Genomic DNA, 23,388 nt, shown 5'->3' on the forward strand with positions numbered 1-23,388 from the left:
CTCTGAGCATGTTCTATAGTGTCATGGAAACACAGTCTCTTGCAAAACAGTTAAATAAGTTTTTCCTTGCATAAAGAGCTCTGCATGGCAAGGCATATCCCCTTACAATGAAGGTCTGCAAGCTTTTCCTTTGAAGTCTCGTAGTGACCTTGACCTTTTGACCCCAAAGTCAATAGGGTTCTTCCTCTCATGATAACAAAGCTACATGTGAAGTATGAAATCAATGGAGTAAAAAACGTGGCTTGTGGAATGTGTAAGTTCAATGTATCACACACCTACACGAACGAGCCTGTTACTACATCCTCTCTAGCAATGAAATGCAAGGGGAAAATAACAATTATAAGATAAGATAAGATAAGTTTATTCCAATTTTGGGCCCAGAGGGCATAACAGTAAGACAGTTTATAAAGAAGGAAATTCAAAAAAGAAAGAAAGTTTACAACATTAACTACAGGTTACATAGACTGCATGTGGATGCAGCATGTTGGGGAAACAAGTACATACATTATATATCTGCAATTATATTACAATCTTCATTAACAGATCAATCTACATGCAAATCACAATACTGAATTTTAAGGATTTCATAATTTGAATTATAAGGTGAATGTTCCCTACCCAAAATATGTGTGCTCAAAGATGTTGTTGTCTTGTAGGAACTGTGTATTGTCTTGCCAAATCCACTGCAAAACATACAAATCACTCAAATTAAAAATATACATATTTACAGACCTTTTACATGCATGTACATATCATTAATTTCTACTACTATAAAAGCAAAAAATGCCCAGTATCCTCTCCAGATTTAGACAACCATGGAAAGCAACATTTTCAAGAAGTCTTAATTTGTCTTTAAATTAAGGATTGTCAAAACGGAGTCCTGTTTGCACTTTTAATTTGAATCCAGCTCTCTTGTATTGTACAGTGTACATGTGTATAACAGATTTCTATATGAAGCTGCAGCTGTCTTGCATTGTACAGTGTACATGTGTATAACAGATTTCTATATGAAGCTGCAGCTGTCTTGTAATGTACAGTGTACATGTGTATAACAGATTTCTATATGAAGCTGCAGCTGTCTTGTATTGTACAGTGTACATGTGTATAACAGATTTCTATATGAAGCTGTAGCTCTCTTGTATTGTACAGTGTACATGTGTATAACAGATTTCTATATGAAGCTGCAGCTGTCTTGCATTGTACAGTGTACATGTGTATAACAGATTTCTACATTACATGAAGCTGCAGCTCTCTTGTATTGTACAGTGTACATGTGTATAACAGATTTCTATATGAAGCTGCAGCTGTCTTGTAATGTACAGTGTACATGTGTATAACAGATTTCTATATGAAGCTGCAGCTGTCTTGTAATGTACAGTGTACATGTGTATAACAGATTTCTACATTATATGAAGCTGCAGCTGTCTTGTATTGTACAGTGCACATGTGTATAACAGATTTCTATATGAAGCTGCAGCTGTCTTGTAATGTACAGTGTACATGTGTATAACAGATTTCTACATTATATGAAGCTGCAGCTGTCTTGTATTGTACAGTGTACATGTGTATAACAGATTTCTATATGAAGCTGTAGCTCTCTTGTATTGTACAGTGTACATGTGTATAACAGATTTCTACATTATATGAAGCTGCAGCTGTCTTGTATTGTACAGTGTACATGTGTATAACAGATTTCTATATGAAGCTGCAGCTCCCTTGTATTGTACAGTGTACATGTGTATAACAGATTTCTACATTACATGAAGCTGAATATTACACATGGTGCATTTGATCTCTTAGTTTACAGTACAGAAATGGTCGTTACAGCATTTACAAAAACATACTCTGTGAACGTAATTCTTTTGATAAACATTCTATATCTACAGCTTAAATATTCCTATTCTTAGCAGTAATCACATAAACATTTCCGCAAACAATGGACTCCAGCAGAAATTGTCTGCATCAAAAAAATCCTGTTAGTTACCTCCCCTAGTTCCTTGGTCAACTCGAAGTTGAATTTGACTGCCTGCTCCTGTTCCATGATTTTGATCTCTTCCTCTGTTCTGCTACTGATAGGTTTTCTCTCATAAAACAACATGTAGGCACTGTTTGTCTGCAAAATCATTCAAAAGTCAGAGCAAGATTCTTCTGCAAAAGGTCATGATCTCAGCAACAAGCAACTATTAAAAGGTGAAATACTGTATTTACTAACATGATCAAAGCAGCCAACATTGAATGAACTGAAACTTTTAACCCACGCCACCGATTTCTCTGTTAAATTTCTCCCATAATGTTTTCACAATTGCACTATCTAGTTCATCTTGATTTTTAACATGTACATTACATGTACTAACCCAGGCAAATCAATAACGGATCACATTTATAAATCTGTGTGTTTCAAAGATTTACAATCAATATTTTTTAAAAGATCAATTTTTAAATGTATTACAAAATACATTTTCATTTCAAAGTCGCTGAAAAGGTTTGAAATTACATCTATATGTTTTATTCTCATTAGTATGTGTGTCTCACTAATGGAGAGAAATATACAGTGCTGCACTGCTATGTCATTGTTTCTTCATAATAACATGTTTAAAATCGATTAAGTGTTTTGAGAAAATCATCAAATTGTCTGATGTGAATAGGTGTAATCATTTCAACATTACTTCCAAATTTCAAAGGAACTAATTCCAATCATCCACATAGGCACAATAAAATCTAAACCTGTTAGAAATATTTAAACACTACGACCAGAGTTTCACAAGCAGACGATTAGCTACACTGTACAAGCAGATAATAAAATTCAATGCTACATTTCTAGAGCTTCAATTTTTTATGTATTATAATTACTTGTTATCACATTTCAATTTTCATGTCTAAATTCAAAACAGTTGCATACCATATGTCAAGCGAATTACCTTTTCAAATGAGAAGTCCATAAATTTATCCGTGACAGAATCGTAAGTTTTACTCTGAAATGAGAGTACAAATAACGTGGAATTATTTCTCCTATATGATCATGCAATGGGCAATCATTACCATCAATACATGACTTCATAGAACTGCAAGTGCTACATACCGTGACCTCTCCACCAAAGCATTCTGAGGCAATCTGACTTGGATCAAATGCTTTCACTTCAGCATCATTGAATAAATACCTAATACAAATTAAATACACCTGTATCAAAATACAAAATCATTACACATCATGATATTTTATCCAAAAGAATACTCAGTCTCTTACTAAGGAGAGATTACAGAGAAAACAGGGGTAAAAATAAAACGGGTGAATATTTCTCTGTATACGGTAAACCACTTTGTCAGCAGCCACTGCACAGTTTTGGAAATGAGTCTGCTTTATTTTGTGGGAAATGTCCAATCAAATTTACCATTTATCCTGGCCACTCTCTGCCTTGTGGAGCTTGTCTCGAATGAAACTGTAGTAATGGCCCCCGTCTGCAGTGCCGGTGTGAACTGTAACCCCAATCAGCTCGTATTCGTAAATATCGTCCTCCTCGCTCTGTACCAGAAACTTGTCATCTTCATCATCATCTTACAAAAAGAATTTTACATGTACACATCAGCACAAGAACAAGCCCAACACGCTTAAAATACATAGTAGAAGTCATAGGTCATCAGAGCTTTCAATAATCAGAGCTGTAGAGGTGAAAATCTGCAGCCGCTGAAAGTTGAGGAGAAATGCTCCAAGATGGGAAGTATTGAATATGAACCGGTGGTTCCCCGAGGATCAAAGTAAAGAGTATTGAATATGAACCGGTGGTTCCCCGAGGATCAAAGTATTGAATATGAACCAGTGGTTCCCTGAGGATCAAATTGATGATAAAACACTGCCTCCTGGTTCTTAATGAAAGCACTCGGTCACCACGGGGACATCAAATGCAAATTGGACAAGCTAACGCAACTTATTTACATGACAATGTGTATAAAGTAAGAATGCAGTGTAACCAAATTTTCACGATACAACCAAATAATATAGTGTTGTTTTCAGAGATTGTCAATCAATGTACATGTACATTCCCTGCAACAACACTTGCACTTCATTTCAAAATGAGAATTAAAATTAGGATATACATGACATTTTTTTATCTTCTGGCAAACAATCAAAGTGAATGAAATTTATTCCAAACTCCTTATAATAGCGACTGTTACTAATAATACTATGTGCAGTATATATGCAATCTTACACACCTAAAAATGATACCAGTAAAACAAAATTACTGACGGGGCACAATTTACCACAATAAAAAAATGTAAAAAGTGCCCCAAAGTTTTTCTGTCTATGAGAATGTAAAAATTACCCCCAAGTTTGTCTGGCCCCATGAGATTTTTCTCCATATACTGTGACATGTCAAGACAGAGGGGAAACGAAAAATGGGTGTTCACTTTCTCCTTCATCATGGTCACCATGTTAAATGTGTATCGCATTGTGTTGAAGCAGAGAATCCTGGGTAATTTCTTAAAGCAAGCTCTGAAAAAAAAAAAAATTATTAAACGTTCATAATACACAGACTAATAATGTTCACAGTGGCCTGTATAATCTAAGCTTCAACGGACCGTGAAGTAAACTGTTTAAAATTCATATGTACAATGGGATGAATAGGTAAATGCCTGGATTAATGAAGATTTGTTACAATCATTGAAACCATAACAACAAGCTTGGGGTAAGGCATCAGTTCCCACTGCTTAGGTCGAGTCTAGACGTCTTACCTCTTTTCCGCTCGCACTTTCTTTTGGCACTTTGAGCATGTGTACATATTATCTCCCTCTAGCATGTCTTTAACTGTCACCTCATCCAGAGATTCCTGTCAAATCAAGGAGAAAGTCAAACCTCTTAAACTGAAAAGTCAAAACCTGTGTTAGATTCGCTCTGCACAAAGTAGAACACCCCCATCCCATTTATCAGGTGTTCAGACTTCATCTGGTGATAAAAACAAAGATGGTGTACCTCTACGTACTTTAATCAATCAAAGACCACTCTTTATCTTACTCGCTACTTCCTAATCCTCCCTGCGGACTTGGTACCATCCCCTCTCTGTTCCCTCCCTTATTTTGCCCCCACCTTTTCTGTTTGTTTGCTTTGTATGAGTTTTATGTATAATTAATGAGTCTCTGTATGCTTGGAAATGTTTTTTTTTCTTCTTCCTAGACTATATTTTCTTCTATGAAAGTTTCAAACACTAGTCATATAAACATTTCACATACAGGTACATGTATGCATTTTGCTCCCAAACAGTGTTGTAAACTACCTTACAATGATTAATGAGACAATATTACTGCATATCAGGTCATTTGGGAAAGTTTGAAATGTTTACTTTTTTGGTGGATGAAGAAAATTCACCAAAAATAACAGCCCCAATTTTTTTTTTTTTAACAGATATAAATGATTCAATTGATAAATGAATTTGCACCAAAAAATAAAGCACAATTAAATATTTCACACTACTTTTTAAAAAGAAATATCAGCCAAATATTCCCGATGCATACATAGTCCTATTCATCATAAAATTTATATCTAATTGCTTTCCCAGTTTTATCACCTTTATGGAGAAGATTTACACGTATTTATATCAAACTTCTTTTTCAGTTTTATCACCTTTAAGGAGAAGATTCACATGTATTTAGATCTAATTTCTTTCCCAGTTTTATCACCTTTATGGAGAAGATTTACACTTATTTAAATCTAATTTCTTTCCCAGTTTTATCACCTTTATGGAGAAGATTTACACGTATTTAAATCTCATTTCTTACCCAGTTTTATCACCTTTACACCTGCACCTACACTGTAGCTTAGTCTGCTGGATTTAAACCATAACCACAAACACACAACCTTCCCATTGTATCAAATATCAAGAAATGCAGTACAGATACGCATTCAGTGGTGGGCGATAGCATACAAGGAAAAAAAGAAGACTTACATAGAGGTTCTTCATGTCCGTCACCTGGCACCGTACGGTGTAGAACTCCTCCAGGGTCCTGCTCACGTGAGGGCAGTCCTGAAACACGTACAAAATTATTTCACCTATTTATATACCACGCTTCACTTTGACATTTACAGCACTGGGCAGAAATAACATTGTATCAATTATCTTCACACCGAGTTATTTTGTCTATTGATAAAGAAAGTCATTATTTACCAGCACAGTGCACATATGTACATTTTTTCTTCACACCGAGTTATTTTGTCTATTGATAAAGAAAGTCATTATTTACCAGCACAGTGCACATATGTACATTTTTTTTACTTCAACTATTAACATTGGATCTTACCAAGGACACGACGTTGTTAGTCAAGACACCTCCAAATAGATTTTTCACCAGGGTATGCTGAAATCAAAGGAGATCCACATAATTCAGTTCAGAGTGTACACACATAAAGTACATACCAAATTCTGGTCCTGAACTTTTATTCCCAGGCCAGACACTTTTGCAGACTGCATAAACAAAAACATTGACTGCAGACTTATTTTTACTGTAGTTTGATTTTCACCACTTTCACTGGAGATTAACAACATTGACTGCAGACTTATTTTTATTGTAGTTTGATTTTCACCACTTTCACTGGAGATTAACAACATTGGCTAGAAATGAAAACTAAATACCTGGGTTTTCTACGATTTACCCTAAGTATGTAATTCATTCCTTTGATTTATCAATAAGTCCAAAACAGTGGGGGGGGGGGGGGGGGGGGGGGGGGGGGGAGATTCATATAGCTATATAGGAAGGGGTAATGTGTTTCAACTTTAAAACTTCAGAGAAAATTTACAAGTTCCTTATCATTTTGGAATTTTATACATGTATTTGGACTTATTACAACCATTCTAAGCCAAAAATTATATGTCAAACCATCCTTCTTTTTTTTGTTGTATCATTTGTTGTTAAAACAATGAAATTATAACAGTGAGCATAACCAACTTGAAGTCATAACATTTACATAGAATTAATTTAAAACTGCCTGATAATGGAAATGAAGGAGAAAATATTAAAATGTACATGTAGATCAGTATCTACAGCATAGATCAAACTTGCACGATTTTGGACTCGCAAACCTTTTTATGCCATATATTCCAAACATTTCATCATGAAGGTTTACATCTCACAAAGATACCACATTTTCCCTGGTTCATTCATATCTAATGCTTTCCTTTGGTGAAGATCAACTCTTACCATATCTGGAGACATTTCTTCTAACTTGCTGATGAGGTCCGTGAAGAACTCTGTCATGTCCTTTTGTTCTCCAGTGTTTAACGGTTGCTTATCCATCATGTACGTCTTACAAAAACTGCGGGGGTTGTACGCCTTCCTCTCACTCTCCTGTCGGATAGAATCAACTGATATTACACATACATGTAAACAGTGTGTCCTCCTGACGCACTGAGGAGTTACACAGGAAATAAGTATCAGACATAAATATAAATACACATAACATTACGTTAGTAAGTAAAACATTAAAAATATCTGCTGTGTTATGTTGCATACAACGCGAAATTCAAAGCATTTTTCAATAACATTGAGACAACCCTTAAATTGAATGTCAATTTCATATCGCACAAAGACAAAACTTCCTATAAAGCATCATACAAATTTCATGCTTGTTTGGAAAATGTAATAGCTCTTCACAAAATCATATATTAACAAACTGTACTTTTTGACAGATTCACAAAATTTGGTATCCACAAAAATTCATGAAATCACAGTATCTAAAACAATTCGTGAGCTGCTATTATCAAGAACACATTCTGACAATCCACAATTTAGAGAGAAAAAAGAATTTTTAAAACACTTTCATCGTTCATTACTTTTATCAAACCATATACACATACTTATAAGGTATGTGAAAAGGGTAAGCTGTATGGTATACTGCAATTCTTATTTCCTATACTCACCTGTAGATAGGTAAACATAACTCACCTGTAGATAGGCAAACATTTTCTGGAGTTCTGTTAGTGTGCCCTCGTAGCGGTTAGTTTTTGGACACTTAGCCTGTAGGACAGACTGGCGGGCCTGAGGAATCATGTACAAATGTTGCATGCAAGTGGCCATGTAGCAGGTGGCACCCAGGTTGGTCAGCCCCACATATCCACACTTAGATCGACCATCATCGTGAGGCCAGTAATCCCACAGGTAAGGGGCGTGAGAATCTAGAATGATTGCAGGTCAATGATTCTCACAACAATGAACAAAACAAAGGGGGATTCTGACATACATGTATTCTCAAAATATCTTTCTCTCTCAAATATTTTCAAAGAATGATTAAATGTACAAAAGCAGGAAATTCTAGGTGTTAATACTCAAAATAATTGCCAAAACATATTCATTCACATTTGCTTCCTTTAAAAAACGACTTGATGTAATTAATAAACAGGAGGCATATCATATCTGATTTCTCCTGAATTTCAATATATCACTCATGTATAATAGACATTACAGTCCTTTAATTAAACAATAAAATGCTTTCTTTGTTGTTTTATCGGGTGATGAAGACAGCAAGCATTGCAGAAAAAAAATTCATAACCCATGTTAGTGGATTATGCAAATTCTTTTGCAAAGATTGCTACCTTCTTCATCTGATGAAACAACAAAGAAAGACATTTTATTGCTTATATTTGTACATGTATGTATTTTTTGTTGTTGAAAATACAAACTAGATTTAAGTACTACACTAACATTGATACTTTCAACAGAACAGCCGAAACACCCTTTGACCTTGACAACGCTCCATATTTAGTAACGATTACGTGGACAGGTGGTACTAAGAAACCGGATTGAACTAGTTTGCAAAAACATGTATTCATTGTCTATGATGAAAGTAGTGTCAATTTCAAAAGAAATATAAGGGAAAAGATTCAATGAATGTAAATATTGCTCAGTGAACACATGTTCTTTCCCTGAAACTGGGAAAGGTCCACCCAAAAACTTCAGAGGAATAAACTGGGAAAGGTCCACCCAAAAACTTCAGAGGAATAAACTGAGAAAGGTCCACCCAAAAACTTCAGAGGAATAAACTGGGAAAGGTCCACCCAAAAACTTCAGAGGAATAAACTGGGAAAGGTCCACCCAAAAACTTCAGAGGAATAAACTGGGAAAGGTCCACCCAAAAACTTCAGAGGAATAAACTGGGAAAGGTCCACCCAAAAACTTCAGAGGAATAAACTGGGAAAGGTCCACCCAAAAACTTCAGAGGAATAAACTGGGAAAGGTCCACCCACAAACTTCAGAGGTATTTGCATCATTATGTACAATGTAAGTACTGTATAAATATCACACTACACAACTGGACAACTGACAGGAAATCTGTAATATATCGTTATCAATATAAATCACCTTTCGTGTGCTGTTGCAGCATTCTCTTGTGTAGAAACAGGTAGTTCTCCACGGAGCTTTTGACAAACTCCACTAGGAGATCATAAGCTGATGACCGTGCCGTCTGACTCTTGCACTTCGGGAGGTAACGCTTTGTTGGCGAAGGTAGTGCAAACAAAAGCCAGAAAACCTCATCCAGGAATTTCTGGGTAAAATGTGAAATTACATGTAGATGATTTGTAAATAAAAGCCAAAAATTACACATTATCTTCCATTATCTTCAAATCAACATAGAGATATGTGTACTGTATTTTTCATGTTAGTTGTCAAATCTTATCTATACTAAAATCACATGAAAAGCACGTAATTTTAAATGATAAGTATTTCTATTAAAAATTTCAAATTTCTAATCGAGTACTGAATAATTTTAACCTCCACATTCAGACATTTAATGAACACTCACCTGACCCTCCCGTAACATTCAGACATTTAACGAACACTCACCTGACCCTCCCGTAACATTCAGACATTTAACGAACACTCACCTGACCCTCCCGTAACATTCAGACATTTAACGAACACTCACCTGACCCTCCCGTTACATTCAGACATTTAACGAACACTCACCTGACCCTCCCGTAACATTCAGACATTTAACGAACACTCACCTGACCCTCCCGTAACATTCAGACATTTAACGAACACTCACCTGGCCCTCCCGTAACATTCAGACATTTAACGAACACTCACCTGCCCCTCCGGTGATGATTTAAATGGAGGTTTGTGTTTCACAACAGCAGTACATAGATTCAAAATTCCAATCAAACCATCATCCTCTTCAAATCCGTGTCGAGTCTCATAATATGGACGGTCTACAACGTGCTGCGACACTTGTTTGCCCAGCTGATTCAGGTTAACAATACCGTCCTATTGGATATGAGACAGTATTATATATACAGTAATATTTCACTAAGAAGCAACACCAAGGGCATTTAACTAAAATTTAATAAACAGTGGTTTTGAATTGATTTCTGGAGGTAAATAGAGCTTTCAAGCATCCTGAACTCATTTTAAGAAATACTGCTTGTTAACATGCTGACAGGTACACAGTACTTAGTGATAAACAAGATAATGTGAATACCCTACAAGTAATGAAAGATCTCTCAACAAGTAATGAAAGATCTCACAACAAGTAATGAAAGATCTCTAACAGGCAAGTAATGAAAGATCTCACAACAAGTAATGAAAGATCTCTCAGCAAGTAATGAAAGATCTCACAACAAGTAATGAAAGATCTCTAACAGGCAAGTAATGAAAGATCTCACAACAAGTAATGAAAGATCTCTCAACAAGTAATGAAAGATTTCACAACAAGTAATGAAAGATCTCTAACAGGCAAGTAATGAAAGATCTCACAACAAGTAATGAAAGATCTCACAACAAGTAATGAAAGATCTCTAACAGGCAAGTAATGAAAGATCTCACAACAAGTAATGAAAGATCTCACAACTAGTAATGAAAGATCTCTCAACAAACAAGTAATGAAAGATCTCTCAGCAAGTAATGAAAGATCTCTCAACAAACAAGTAATGAAAGATCTCTCAGCAAGTAATGAAAGATCTCTCAACAAACAAGTAATGAAAGATCTCACAACAAGTAATGAAAGATCTCTCAACAAACAAGTAATGAAAGATCTCTCAGCAAGTAATGAAAGATCTCTCAACAAACAAGTAATGAAAGATCTCTCAACAAGTAATGAAAGATCTCACAACAAACAAGTAATGAAAGATCTCTCAGCAAGTAATGAAAGATCTCTCAACAAACAAGTAATGAAAGATCTCTCAACAAGTAATGAAAGATCTCTCAACAAGTAATGAAAGATCTCTCAACAAACAAGTAATGAAAGATCTCTCAACAAGTAATGAAAGATCTCTCAACAAACAAGTAATGAAAGATCTCTCAACAAGTAATGAAAGATCTCTCAACAAACAAGTAATGAAAGATCTCTCAACAAACATTCACTTACAGAGTCTGACTTGGCATCGTCCTTGGAGATGCTATCCACAAATCGACACACCAGCCAGAAATAGTCCCGACACCCCGGGCCTGGAGGCTCTTTCTCCTTCTCTTTCAAACCCTCCACCTACAATTACATGTTACCCTGTCATATCCTGTATATTGCCTGTCTGTTGATAAACTGTCATTTCTTATAAAACATTTTTTTTTAACAATACTCGAGTACATTCTATCCCACTTTCATGCAATGATCATATGCATACAACAAATTCATAAGAATACTCTATAGATTTTGTTAGAGAATGTGTCATTCATTGACTAACCTCCAGATTCTTCACTGGTTTTATGGACAGTGCATCTTCCAGGAAGGTCAGCAGACTGGCTAAGGTTGGCAACAGCAGGGTGTAGCCAGTTTTACCATCAGCGGTCTTACCAAGACACAGGCGGTACAATCCCATGCAAGCCTCTCGTCTGACAAACGGCTGAAAAATGTTTTACGATTAGAAACTGAAGAGATTCACAAAAATATACATTACATTCATCATCTTACACCTAGAATTCAAGCTTATAGAAATTCTCTAACAGCCATTTAAACTATATAATTCATCATTACATCCATCTTATTTTGCTTTTATATGTAATATAAGTCAACTGTAATAAAAGTTTTCATTGACTATAGATATTTCTCTACCTTGGTATACATATATTTAACACTGAAATGGTTTAAGGAGGTACTCTACATGGTCATAATGGCCGACTTCCTTTCAAAACATGGATGAAAATATAGATATTAGCAATACTTCAAAATTTATCGCCTAGCTGAGTAGCTCAGTAGGTTAGCATGTCTACTGCTGAACTGTAGATTGCGAGTTCGAATCCACCAGGGGTTTTAAATTTTTTTCAGATTGGTTTATACTAAAACTGCATTTTTTGACTAAATAAAGTACATATGAAAGTTTTCAGGTTCAAAATATTGTTGTACATATCCTCCACTTTTCATGCATATCAAATTTCTCCGGTGTTTGATTGGAGGATTTATTCACATGATACTATATATACTATATGTAGTGCTGGGAACCGAAAGTAAAACTCTTAAAACTATACAAAGGAGTAAGTCATTAGATAAAACGAACTTTGATTATACACTGTACCAATATTCAATAATCTACAGTGGCAATAATGCCTACACCATCAATATTGCTTCTAGTCATTTTCAGTTTCTTTTCTACAAAATTTAAATCTATTTCCACCCAGTCTTAAATTCCTTGTTCTTAAGCCCATTCTTCATAATATCCACTATAGCTTTTTTTCACAGGTGACCATAAAAACCCCCAGCAAAGATTAAATTGCAGCTTAAGTCAGCATTATAAGGTAATCTGCAGTAAATATCTTATATCAATTCGTTACAAGTTTACTTGACTGTTATCAAATCACAACAGGTTTAATTGACTTGACCGATATTAACTGACTACAAGTTTACTTGACTGATATGAACTCACTATAGGTTTACTTGACTTTTATTAACTGACTACAGGTTTATTTCACTTGACTGTTATTAACTGAGTACAGGTTTATTTCACTTAACTTACCTCCAGGGCCTACACTAAATTCTTGTTATTAACTGACTACAGGTTTATTTCACTTGACTTACCTCTGGGGCCTGCAGAGTAAGTCTCTTTAGCCAGGGAACAAAGTTAGAGGATGTACAGAGAGCCTGTTTGACTTCATCACAGGAGTACGCCCAGGACACCAGGAAAGACAGGGAGTAGTGCACCACTGTAAAAAAAACAAACATTAACAATCAAGTTCCCAAAACACCCAAAAATAACAAACAGCAGCAACAATCAAGTTCCCAAAACACCCAAAAATAACAAACAGTAGCAACAATCAAGTTCCCAAAACACCCAAAAATAACAAACAGCAGCAACAATCAAGTTCCCAAAACATAAAAAAAAACAACCAAACATTAACAACAATCAAGTTCCCAAAACACCCAAAAATAACAAACAGCAGCAACAATCAAGTTCCCAAAACATAAAAAAAACCAACCAAACATTAACAACAATCAAGTTCCCAAAACATTAAAAAAAAAACCCAACATTAACAACAATCAAGTTCCCAAAACACCAATAATATAAGCAACAAAAATTAGGGATTTTACAATAGAAAGAATCAATTTTGCAACTGATTACTCAGAAAATGTAAACATGGCTGTCTTTACCTTCTGCTCTTCCCCATGTTCCTGTGTGGACCTGATTCGTGTCACTGTCAGGGAGAAAATTTTAAACATAATCCAAAAACACAATGAGATATTGATTTGTACCATGTATTAAATGAGATATTCATTAGTACTGTGCATTAAATGAGATATTCATTTGTACTGTGCATTAAATGAGATATTCATTAGTACTATGTATTAAATGAGATATTCATTAGTACTATGTATTAAATGAGATATTCATTTGTACTGTGCATTAAATGAGATATTCATTAGTACTGTGTATTAAATGAGATATTCATTTGTACTGTGCATTAAATGAGATATTCATTAGTACTATGTATTAAATGAGATATTCATTTGTACTGTGCATTAAATGAGATATTCATTAGTACTATGTATTAAATGAGATATTCATTTGTACTGTGCATTAAATGAGATATTCATTTGTACTGTGCATTAAATGAGATATTCATTAGTACTATGTATTAAATGAGATATTCATTTGTACTGTGTATTAAATGAGATATTCATTTGTACTGTGCATTAAATGAGATATTCATTAGTACTATGTATTAAATGAGATATTCATTTGTACTGTGCATTAAATGAGATATTCATTAGTACTATGTATTAAATGAGATATTCATTTGTACTGTGCATTAAATGAGATATTCATTAGTACTATGTATTAAATGAGATATTCATTTGTACTGTGCATTAAATGAGATATTCATTTGTACTGTGCATTAAATGAGATATTCATTTGTACTGTGCATTAAATGAGATATTCATTAGTACTATGTATTAAATGAGATATTCATTTGTACCGTGCATTAAATGAGATATTCATTTGTACTGTGCATTAAATGAGATATTCATTAGTACTATGTATTAAATGAGATATTCATTTGTACTGTGCATTAAATGAGATATTCATTTGTACTGTGCATTAAATGAGATATTCATTTGTACTGTGCATTAAATGAGATATTCATTTGTACTGTGCATTAAATGAGATATTCATTAGTACTATGTATTAAATGAGATATTCATTTGTACTGTGCATTAAATGAGATATTCATTAGTACTATGTATTAAATGAGATATTCATTTGTACTGTGCATTAAATGAGATATTCATTTGTACTGTGCATTAAATGAGATATTCATTTGTACTGTGCATTAAATGAGATATTCATTAGTACTATGTATTAAATGAGATATTCTTTAGTACTATGTATTAAATGAGATATTCTTTAGTACTATGTATTAAATGAGATATTCATTTGTACTGTGCATTAAATGAGATATTCTTTAATACTGTGTATTAAATGAGATATTCATTTGTACTGTGCATTAAATGAGATATTCATTTGTACTGTGCATTAAATGAGATATTCATTTGTACTGTGTATTAAATGAGATATTCATTTGTACTGTGTTATGAGTGATACCATTAGTACTGTGTTATGTCTGACATCTATCAAACTTGTTGTTTACCTGGGCACTGCAGCATCATACAGGATCTGCATCAGGATTTTCAACACAGATTCAATGTTCAGCATAGCCAGGGTGGACTGAAAATTGAAAACACCCTCCAGAAATTCCAACCAGAAAATTGTATTTTATATGCACAAGTTATGATTACTACTCATAATGAAAAAAATGTATGCTTGTAAAAATACAACAATGATAAACATATCAGATAACATTTTCTAAGATCAGACAACAGCAGTAACTTGTATGTGTTGCTGTACCTGGTTAAGCCTGGGTATGATAATCCTCTCACTGCCACCCTTGTGTCTCTTCATTTTCTTCCTGGGACTCTCATACGACTCAAACACATCATCATGGCCGGCCTCCGCATCAGACAGCTCCACTGAGAACTGGCTAATCAAACGCAGCAGGTATGCCAGGCACTCCTGGTTCCACTGTCACAAAACATACAGATCTACATTCTGGTTCTACTGTCACAAAACATATAGGTCAATCTAAATTCTGGTCCCACTGTTACAAAATCCATGTGTTTAAATCAAATTTCAATCTAATTTCCTGTCATTTTGTCATTCCCATCCTTCTTGCAAATCAAACTCAGCTTACTGATCTTATAATAAAAAATCAATGTATGCACCCAGGGGTGAATGAGCCGAGTTGCATGAGATACATTGTAAAGTCAGGAATGATGTGGCATATTTATAATTGTGAAGAACTAATTTCAGTTTTAAACTTTTCGAGTTACTGTCCAGAAACCATATTTGTCTGAAGTATTCAATCTATATTCGGTCACTGTGACCTTGACCTTCGACCCATTTTCTCCAAAATCAATAGGAGTCTTCCTTACCTGGTACCCAACAATATATCCAAGATTCATTTGATTAGATTGTAAACTTTTCGAGTTATTATTCGGAAACCAATTGTTGACGCCCAACCGGTCACCTGCATCACCAAACCAATAGCCGAGTTCAAATTCATTGCAACTCGGCTAAAAATTACAGGGACGTTATCTACTGTCTTAGAGTATTACACATAAAAATATTAATATCACATTACAATGACTGACTATTCACACAATACTAATATCACATTACAATGACTATTCACACAATACTAATATCACATTACAATGACTGACTATTCACACAATACTAATATCACATTACAATGACTATTCACACAATACTAATATCACATTACAATGACTGACTATTCACACAATCTCCAGCGATCATACTCCAAATCTATGTGTATCCTTGAGGTACTTTTGATGTACATTGTAAGCCATTTACCAGAAACCTTACCTGGCTCCAGGCTTCTTCTTCCTGAGCTTGCAGACTCCCACACTTAAAGATGTTCAACAAGTGCTTTAATCCACCTTTAGAGATGAACTGAAACAATAGTTTACAGTTAGTATTGTTCGTTCTAAGGTATAATTATAAATATTTTGTCTTTACACTGTGGTAAAAACATTAAACATGCAGTTTCTTTGTGATGAAAAGTCAGTATTATTTTAACATTATCTTACAACAGCTTGGCATTCTGTAAATACATGTACACTTTAGGTAAATGAAAATGCTTGAGGCACCAAATTTTGTGAGACCACTTAATCAGCTGCCTTTAAGGCAGAGTGCTAATAATTAGAAACCTTCATGCTCCAAATCTCCTCGTCCTGTGTGTCAAACTCGGAGTCTGTGCTTGTGGTTCTAGAGTCTCCACCTCCTGATCTCATCTGTTCAAATAAATCAAAAATAAAATGCATTTTCAAACTTGTATGCTTACTTTTCCTACCTCCATCATGCATAAAAGACTTTTCTCTTGAAATAAAAATGGACAGATATATGCTCATGTACATTTACCAATTATAAATTCATAAAAATCTAACATTGTCTAAATAGATCATTACTCAATTTCTACTCAAAATGCTTTAATTTTTTGCCACAGTAGAGTATATACATGTACAATATATTTCCAATGAATCGCCATATTTTAAGTAAACAATTTGTGGACACAAACAGGTCTGACTACACATGGAGACTTACAATAGATCTCCTGCGGTATTTCATTATAAACAGGTCTGACTACACATGGAGACTTACAATAGATCTCCTGCGGTATTTCATTATAAACAGGTGTAACTACACATGGAGACTTACAATAGATCTCCTGCGGTATTTCATTCCACGGGAGAGAGCCTCCACTATCTGTAAGGAGTACATTAATTTGTGAGGACTCTGGGAATCCAGCAGTTTGTCCCAAATCACAGTCTGTTCATTGCACTGTCAACAGAAATGCATTTCATTTTTAACAAATCATCTACAGCTGACAGTAAAATATACAACATACATGATCTTGTTATAAAAATGATTCTGTGCAGCCTCCGAGTGCTTACACACTGTTACTCTGCAATACCCACCTCCTCCGACACCAGACTCTTGAACCCGTCCCACATGTTCTGATTGGTGGGCAGTAACATCAGTAGCTCCCACACCTTCCGAGACAAAACCCGAGCTTTGGTCTGTAGTCCCCACCGCTCTTGGCTTTCCTGTGGAGAAACAGACTGCCATTCAGTTCAAATTACCAGATCACAAATGTACATGCATGATTATCTGCACAATTTTTCAGGACCATTTTTACTGCAGGCACTACATTAAAGACAGCATTCTCTTATAAGAAACCTAAAAATATCACAAGTTCCCTAAATTACTGGGAATCACTACTGTATTTGGGAGAAGTATATTTTCACATAAATAAGTGAAGGTACCTAGAAATGAAAATAGGTTTTGGGGAATAATTTACATATGTATATAAACAGGAACATGTACATATTTAAAAAATAAATTTCAATTTTGCAAATAGATGAGGGCATGACGAGCACCACTTTACACCCGCCTACAAATAGATGAGGGCATGACGAGCACCACTTTACACCCGCCTACAAATAGATGAGGGCATGAAGAGCACCACTTTACACCGGGCTACAAATAGATGAGGGCATGACGAGCACCACTTTACACCGGCCTACAAATAGATGAGGGCATGAAGAGCACCACTTTACACCGGCCTACTTTTCATTTAGCACTAACACACTTCATGAAGAATGCCAGTGTGAAGCATCAAAGTTCATACCCTCATGTATTTCAAAATTGAAAGTTTTTATATTTACATTCTACTTTCATTTCTGTTAGAATTTTGAGCTATTAAAACAGATGCACTATATTTATCATGATTCATATGTGCATTGTTCACAACTGCATTACATTCATGAGGAAATAACTATCATTACAATTTGTAAAGGTAACTGGCAAAAACATTGGAAATGTAAACAAGAGGTACTGTGAGCAATGCTCACTAAGAATACCACCCGCTTACCCCAATCTCCCAAAGGGTGTTGTTAATAGGTATAAATTACCTCTTTCCCGAGTGTAAAAATATGGTATGCCTTTGTAGAAGGAAATGGAATACATTGTCCAAACACAAATCCATGGTATAAACCTATAATTTTGACCTTGAGATCAAAGGTCAAGGTCATAAAGCGGTCATGAATGTACATGACACATAGTCTCATGGTGATACACCCATGTCTTATGGTATGATTGTCAAAACCCTATAATCAATTTTGACCTTGAGGTCAAAGTTCAAGGTCATATAGAGGTCATGAAGGTACTCGACACATCATCTCATGGTGATACACTCATGTGTCAAATATGGTATGCCTATGTCAAAGAACAAAGAAGTCATGGCCCTAACACGAATCCATTGTAAAAACCTTTAATTTTGACCTTCAGGTCAAGGTCATATGGAGGTCATGAAGGTACCCGACACATCGTCTCATGGTGATACACTCATGTGTCAAATATGGTATGCCTTTGTCAAAGAACAAAGAAGTTATGGCCTGGACACGAATCCATTGTAAAAATAAAGTGCACCGCCACGGCACATGATACGCCCGTCACATATTGTTAACATGAATATATCACCATGAAGAGATAGGTATGCATGGAACCAAATGTCAACCTTCCTTTAAGAATCTTACCCACTTTATGGCCTCATGTGACATTGCTTCAAATATTGATAATGTAAGCTTAATGATTTTTAAAAGGATATAAAAACATTTTCCCAAATGTTTTCAATGAAATGATTAAAGTGCAAGATAGCCCTTTATCCAAGCAAACAACTTACAATAAATGGGAGTACTCAAAAAGGTTGATTTATTCAACATATCAAAAAATACATATATCAGTATCTGCCTTTGTCAAATCTTCAAGTATAAAAGTAAAATATGCATGGTGATGTCAATATAAATAAATATAGATTAAAAACGGTTATTTCAAACACTGGTGCATCTCCTATGGTGTAGTTATTAATTAGAAAAAAATAATACATCATATATTTCTCAACTGGTTGTGTTAGACTTGAGAAATGCACATCTGCAGCTTTGCTCATTGTATTTTAAGGAATGAAGAACAATGCACAGCGTAATAAAACATCAAACATTAGTCATTATGTTTATTCTTAGACTGTAAAACTGTCATCTTAGTGAGACATGACAATCTGCACCTTGTTGTTGAGATATAAAATAAAAATATATTTTACAATATCATATTAATTCTTAAACTTTATACCAAATTAACTTTCAAAGTAATGGCTACCAATTAGAACTGTTCTAAAATTTGACAGATCAATTAGAAGGCCAGATTCCTCTGCCCAATTCCCCGATTGCAAGAGATATAGATAGCACCTCCTTGATCAGATTGCTGTAACAGAAATCTTCTTAACTCATTAATTAATCTGTAATTTGACAGAATGCAATTTTTCTGTTAGCAAAATGCCTCCTGAATTGCTTGATAATTACACCCATGGGACAAGGGAAATTTCTCTTGTTAGTGACACAAAAGAAATAATTTGTTTTTTATATACTGCTGTATAGTACAGTGTATATAATGAAGAATGTGTAGTTTCTTGAATTAACATTTTTTAATATGGTTATTGCAATACTATTTCATCTGTTCAGATTTACACAAATGCCCAATCTGCAGCTTTGTTCATTGTATATCTTTTTTCTGAACAATGCCACAGCCATAACAAAACATCAAAATACTAATCATTAAAATAGGCCTTTATACATATTGCAACCATTTGTTGTCTTAGTGAGAAATGATACTCTGCATATAGGTTGCTGAGAAAAAAAAATTAAAAATTATATAGTACAATGTCAAATTAATTTTGAAAATAAAGACTAACCACAACAAACAAATTCACTTTCACAAATAATTTCTGGTATATCTGCAATTAAGAGGCTAAGATCTCTCTGCCCAATTCCCTACAGATAAAGATAACACCTGCTTGATCATGTTGATCAGAGATGCTCTACACAAAACTCATTAATTAGTCTTGTCAAAATGCCCTTTGCATGCTACTCCCATGGGACAAGTGGAATTTCTCATGTTATTGTTAGAAACAAAGGAAACATTACATAGACTAAAAAAAAAGCTGTACAGTATATCATAAAAAAAATATGTGTTTTCTTGATGTAACATTTTTGAATGAGGTTTTCTACAAAACTCTTATATGAGTAGGGATTGTACCAATTATAACATACTTTTTTCAAAAAATCACTTCAACTAAATGTCACAGTGACCTTAAAGTACAGTGCGACACACCTTCTACCTAAGATGCATAAGATGACCAAGTTTCATGATTCTAGATCAAATAGTTTTCAAGTTATGAGCCGGACAGGGTTTTACCATATTTGGCCATATCTTCTTAATTAAAAGTCACAGCGACCTGGTTTTAATGTGCGACACACCTTCTACCCAAGATGTATCAACTGACAAAGTTTGATTATTCTAGGCCTTATAGTATTTAAGTTATGAGCCGGACACGAAAAAGCTAACAGACGGACGGACGGACGGACATGAAGGCCATAACATAATACAGCCCATCTTAAGACGGGCGTATAATAAAAACCCTTTAATTTTGACCTTGAGGTCAAGGGTCAAAGTCATATAGGTCATGAAGGTACTTGACACATCGTCTCATGGTGATCCACCTGTGTGCCAAATATGGTATGCCTATGTCAAAGATCAAAGAAGTTATGGCCTAGACACAAATCTGCACAGATAGACGGACAGACAGACGAAGTGATTCCTATATACCCCCCGGAACTTCGTTCGGGGGTATAATTATGAACAAACTAAACATTTTTGAAAATCATGTTTCGCTTATAAATACGACGAGGAAATATGGAAAATCTCCCAAAATATACTGAATATCAAAATAAAGCCTCTTTTTCACACATTCCATAACAGATACAGTACATGTGGAACTCCTACTTACCATGGAGGGAATCGTGAGCTTTAATTTGCTGAGTTGCTCCAGAAGAAGAAACAGTTTGTTGAAGTGAGGTTCAGTGATCAGCAACATGACTGGTAGTCTCTCGAGCACTGGACAGGGCAGGCTGGAGGAGGACAAACTGCCGTCTGTTTTTCTTGGAGGACGGCTTGCTCCAACTGACACAAACACCAGCTATAGTGCAATAGATATTCATTAGCTAATTGTGTGCAAGCAGCAAGAAAAGACATTTTACAACACAATAAAAATATCTGTACAGCGCCAAATTTTACTGTAAGTTACCCTAAGGCACTTAACAACATAAAAATGGCACACATGAATTAGGACTAAAAATTAAGATTCAATAAATATTGTTATGAAACCTAAAATGGATAAACATGATATTTGATCTGAACAAAAACAGCTTAAGGCACTAAAATAAGTATGGCATGGTTAAGAAAGACTTGCAGTTTCAACAAAAAAACTGAAATGTCTTACACAGTCATAAATCAACAGCACACTCAAAAAAGATATGTTTAATAATGGTTTTCAAAATGTGAACACTATCAGAGTTCCTAAAATAAAATAGAAGTGAATTCTAGAGTACAGGAGTTGCCTTGTCAAACCTACTCATTTTTTTTTTCTTGAGTGTTTGGAATAGTTAACAAAATGGATGATTCTGAACGGAGAGACCAGGTCAGGATGTAATGCTTGATAAGCTCTACAATATATTCTAGTGCTGGTCTATAGGGAGATTTCAAAACAGAAAGAGATAATTTGTATTGATTCCAGAAGTTCACTGGTAGGCAGTGAAGATCCTTAAGAATAGGGGTGATCTGGCCTGGATTTCGCTAAAGAAACTGGAGTTGAAACTTGGACTTACTGTAAGTCCGAGATTCTATCTAATTTTAATGCTCAAATAAAACTCTCAAACTTAAGTGAAATCTAAGCATGGTCTCTCCTCTTCGATCTTGTTACTAGTCAAGCCGCAGTGTTCTGTACAGGTTGAAATTTTTCAATATATGCCTTGCTTACTCCGCAGAGGAGGGCATTGTTATTTATAAGCGGGGGCAGCAGTAAATACACGTACATATTATCATTACCTTCTGATTGTACACATACTATATATAACTCACTATCTAAAATGTTCAATAGCCTGATAATAAACAGAAATAAACAGAAATGTATGGACTCTATCTGCACTACCTGGTTATCTTTGAATTGCAATTCCCCTAACGACTTCTCGTCCATGTCCACGGTTAATTCTTGGCCTAGAGTAATCATTCGGATTGGTCCATCACCTAGCATGGCACCAAGAATGGGCGACAACATGGCGTTGCCATGACTTCCACTCTCTGCCTGATGCTTGGCCATCTGTTGTTTGTGTAGTCCATCCCACCACCGTGCCACTTCTGACCGGAGCTCAGCTACCAAGTCAGTGGACACCATTTCTAGCTGTGTCTGAAAAAATAAATATAGAGATGTACTTCCTAGTGAACAAATGTACCTTGATATCAGAATAATGAAAGGTTTATTGCGAGAAATTAACATACTGTACCTCTATCATAAAAAAACAATTCTAGCATTCTATTTACCCTCCCAGCATTTCATGTTCTTGTAAATGTCATTCATATCTTGTCTTTTCATTGAACAAACAAAATACTTTTCTTTCTACACATGTTATCATAAACAATGTCTGGTCTATAACATCCATGACCCTACATAGGACACTTGTCTACCTCTTGACATCCCCTTACTTCCTGTATCTTGTTTATACACACACCTTGTCGGCCATGCCCGCTGGCTGCAACACCAGGCGTAGAGGGCTGCACTGCTTGTCCTGCACATTCCTCTGGTGACTGCGGATCCCCTTCCCCTCAATCTGCCAGTTCCTCAGGTGGTATGCGTACCGCTTGCGGAAGGCCTCCAAGTGGTTTTTAAGGAGAACCAGACCTCTCTGGATTACAAGTAAATGTGTCTCTGGATTCTAAAATGGAGGTGGAT

The 23,388-nt window shown here is 35.2% G+C and overlaps 1 protein-coding gene across 11 annotated transcripts in view; it reads right to left on the bottom strand.

Moving 5' to 3' along the window:
* LOC125650705 (ubiquitin carboxyl-terminal hydrolase 34-like) overlaps nt 1-23,388 on the bottom strand; it is a 67,588-nt gene that overhangs the window by 20,814 nt on the left and 23,386 nt on the right. For all 11 annotated transcript variants that reach the window (XM_056166661.1, XM_056166660.1, XM_056166658.1 and 8 more), the window contains 26 exons: nt 23,168-23,371; nt 22,591-22,845; nt 21,391-21,579; nt 17,468-17,596; nt 17,208-17,330; nt 16,700-16,783; nt 16,356-16,442; nt 15,315-15,488; nt 15,058-15,134; nt 13,559-13,602; nt 12,989-13,113; nt 11,661-11,819; nt 11,348-11,464; nt 10,072-10,248; nt 9,343-9,526; nt 7,930-8,159; nt 7,186-7,332; nt 6,289-6,345; nt 5,937-6,014; nt 4,729-4,823; nt 4,320-4,489; nt 3,390-3,552; nt 3,080-3,158; nt 2,919-2,972; nt 1,985-2,113; nt 619-683 (listed from right to left, as the gene is read on the bottom strand). In XM_056166661.1, the coding sequence (XP_056022636.1) occupies nt 619-683; nt 1,985-2,113; nt 2,919-2,972; nt 3,080-3,158; nt 3,390-3,552; nt 4,320-4,489; nt 4,729-4,823; nt 5,937-6,014; nt 6,289-6,345; nt 7,186-7,332; nt 7,930-8,159; nt 9,343-9,526; nt 10,072-10,248; nt 11,348-11,464; nt 11,661-11,819; nt 12,989-13,113; nt 13,559-13,602; nt 15,058-15,134; nt 15,315-15,488; nt 16,356-16,442; nt 16,700-16,783; nt 17,208-17,330; nt 17,468-17,596; nt 21,391-21,579; nt 22,591-22,845; nt 23,168-23,371 (3,395 nt within the window). The remainder of the gene's footprint in view (nt 1-618; nt 684-1,984; nt 2,114-2,918; nt 2,973-3,079; nt 3,159-3,389; nt 3,553-4,319; nt 4,490-4,728; nt 4,824-5,936; nt 6,015-6,288; nt 6,346-7,185; nt 7,333-7,929; nt 8,160-9,342; nt 9,527-10,071; nt 10,249-11,347; nt 11,465-11,660; nt 11,820-12,988; nt 13,114-13,558; nt 13,603-15,057; nt 15,135-15,314; nt 15,489-16,355; nt 16,443-16,699; nt 16,784-17,207; nt 17,331-17,467; nt 17,597-21,390; nt 21,580-22,590; nt 22,846-23,167; nt 23,372-23,388) is intronic.

Source organism: Ostrea edulis, chromosome 5 (genome assembly GCF_947568905.1).
Source record: "Ostrea edulis chromosome 5, xbOstEdul1.1, whole genome shotgun sequence".
NCBI lineage: Eukaryota > Metazoa > Mollusca > Bivalvia > Ostreida > Ostreidae > Ostrea > Ostrea edulis.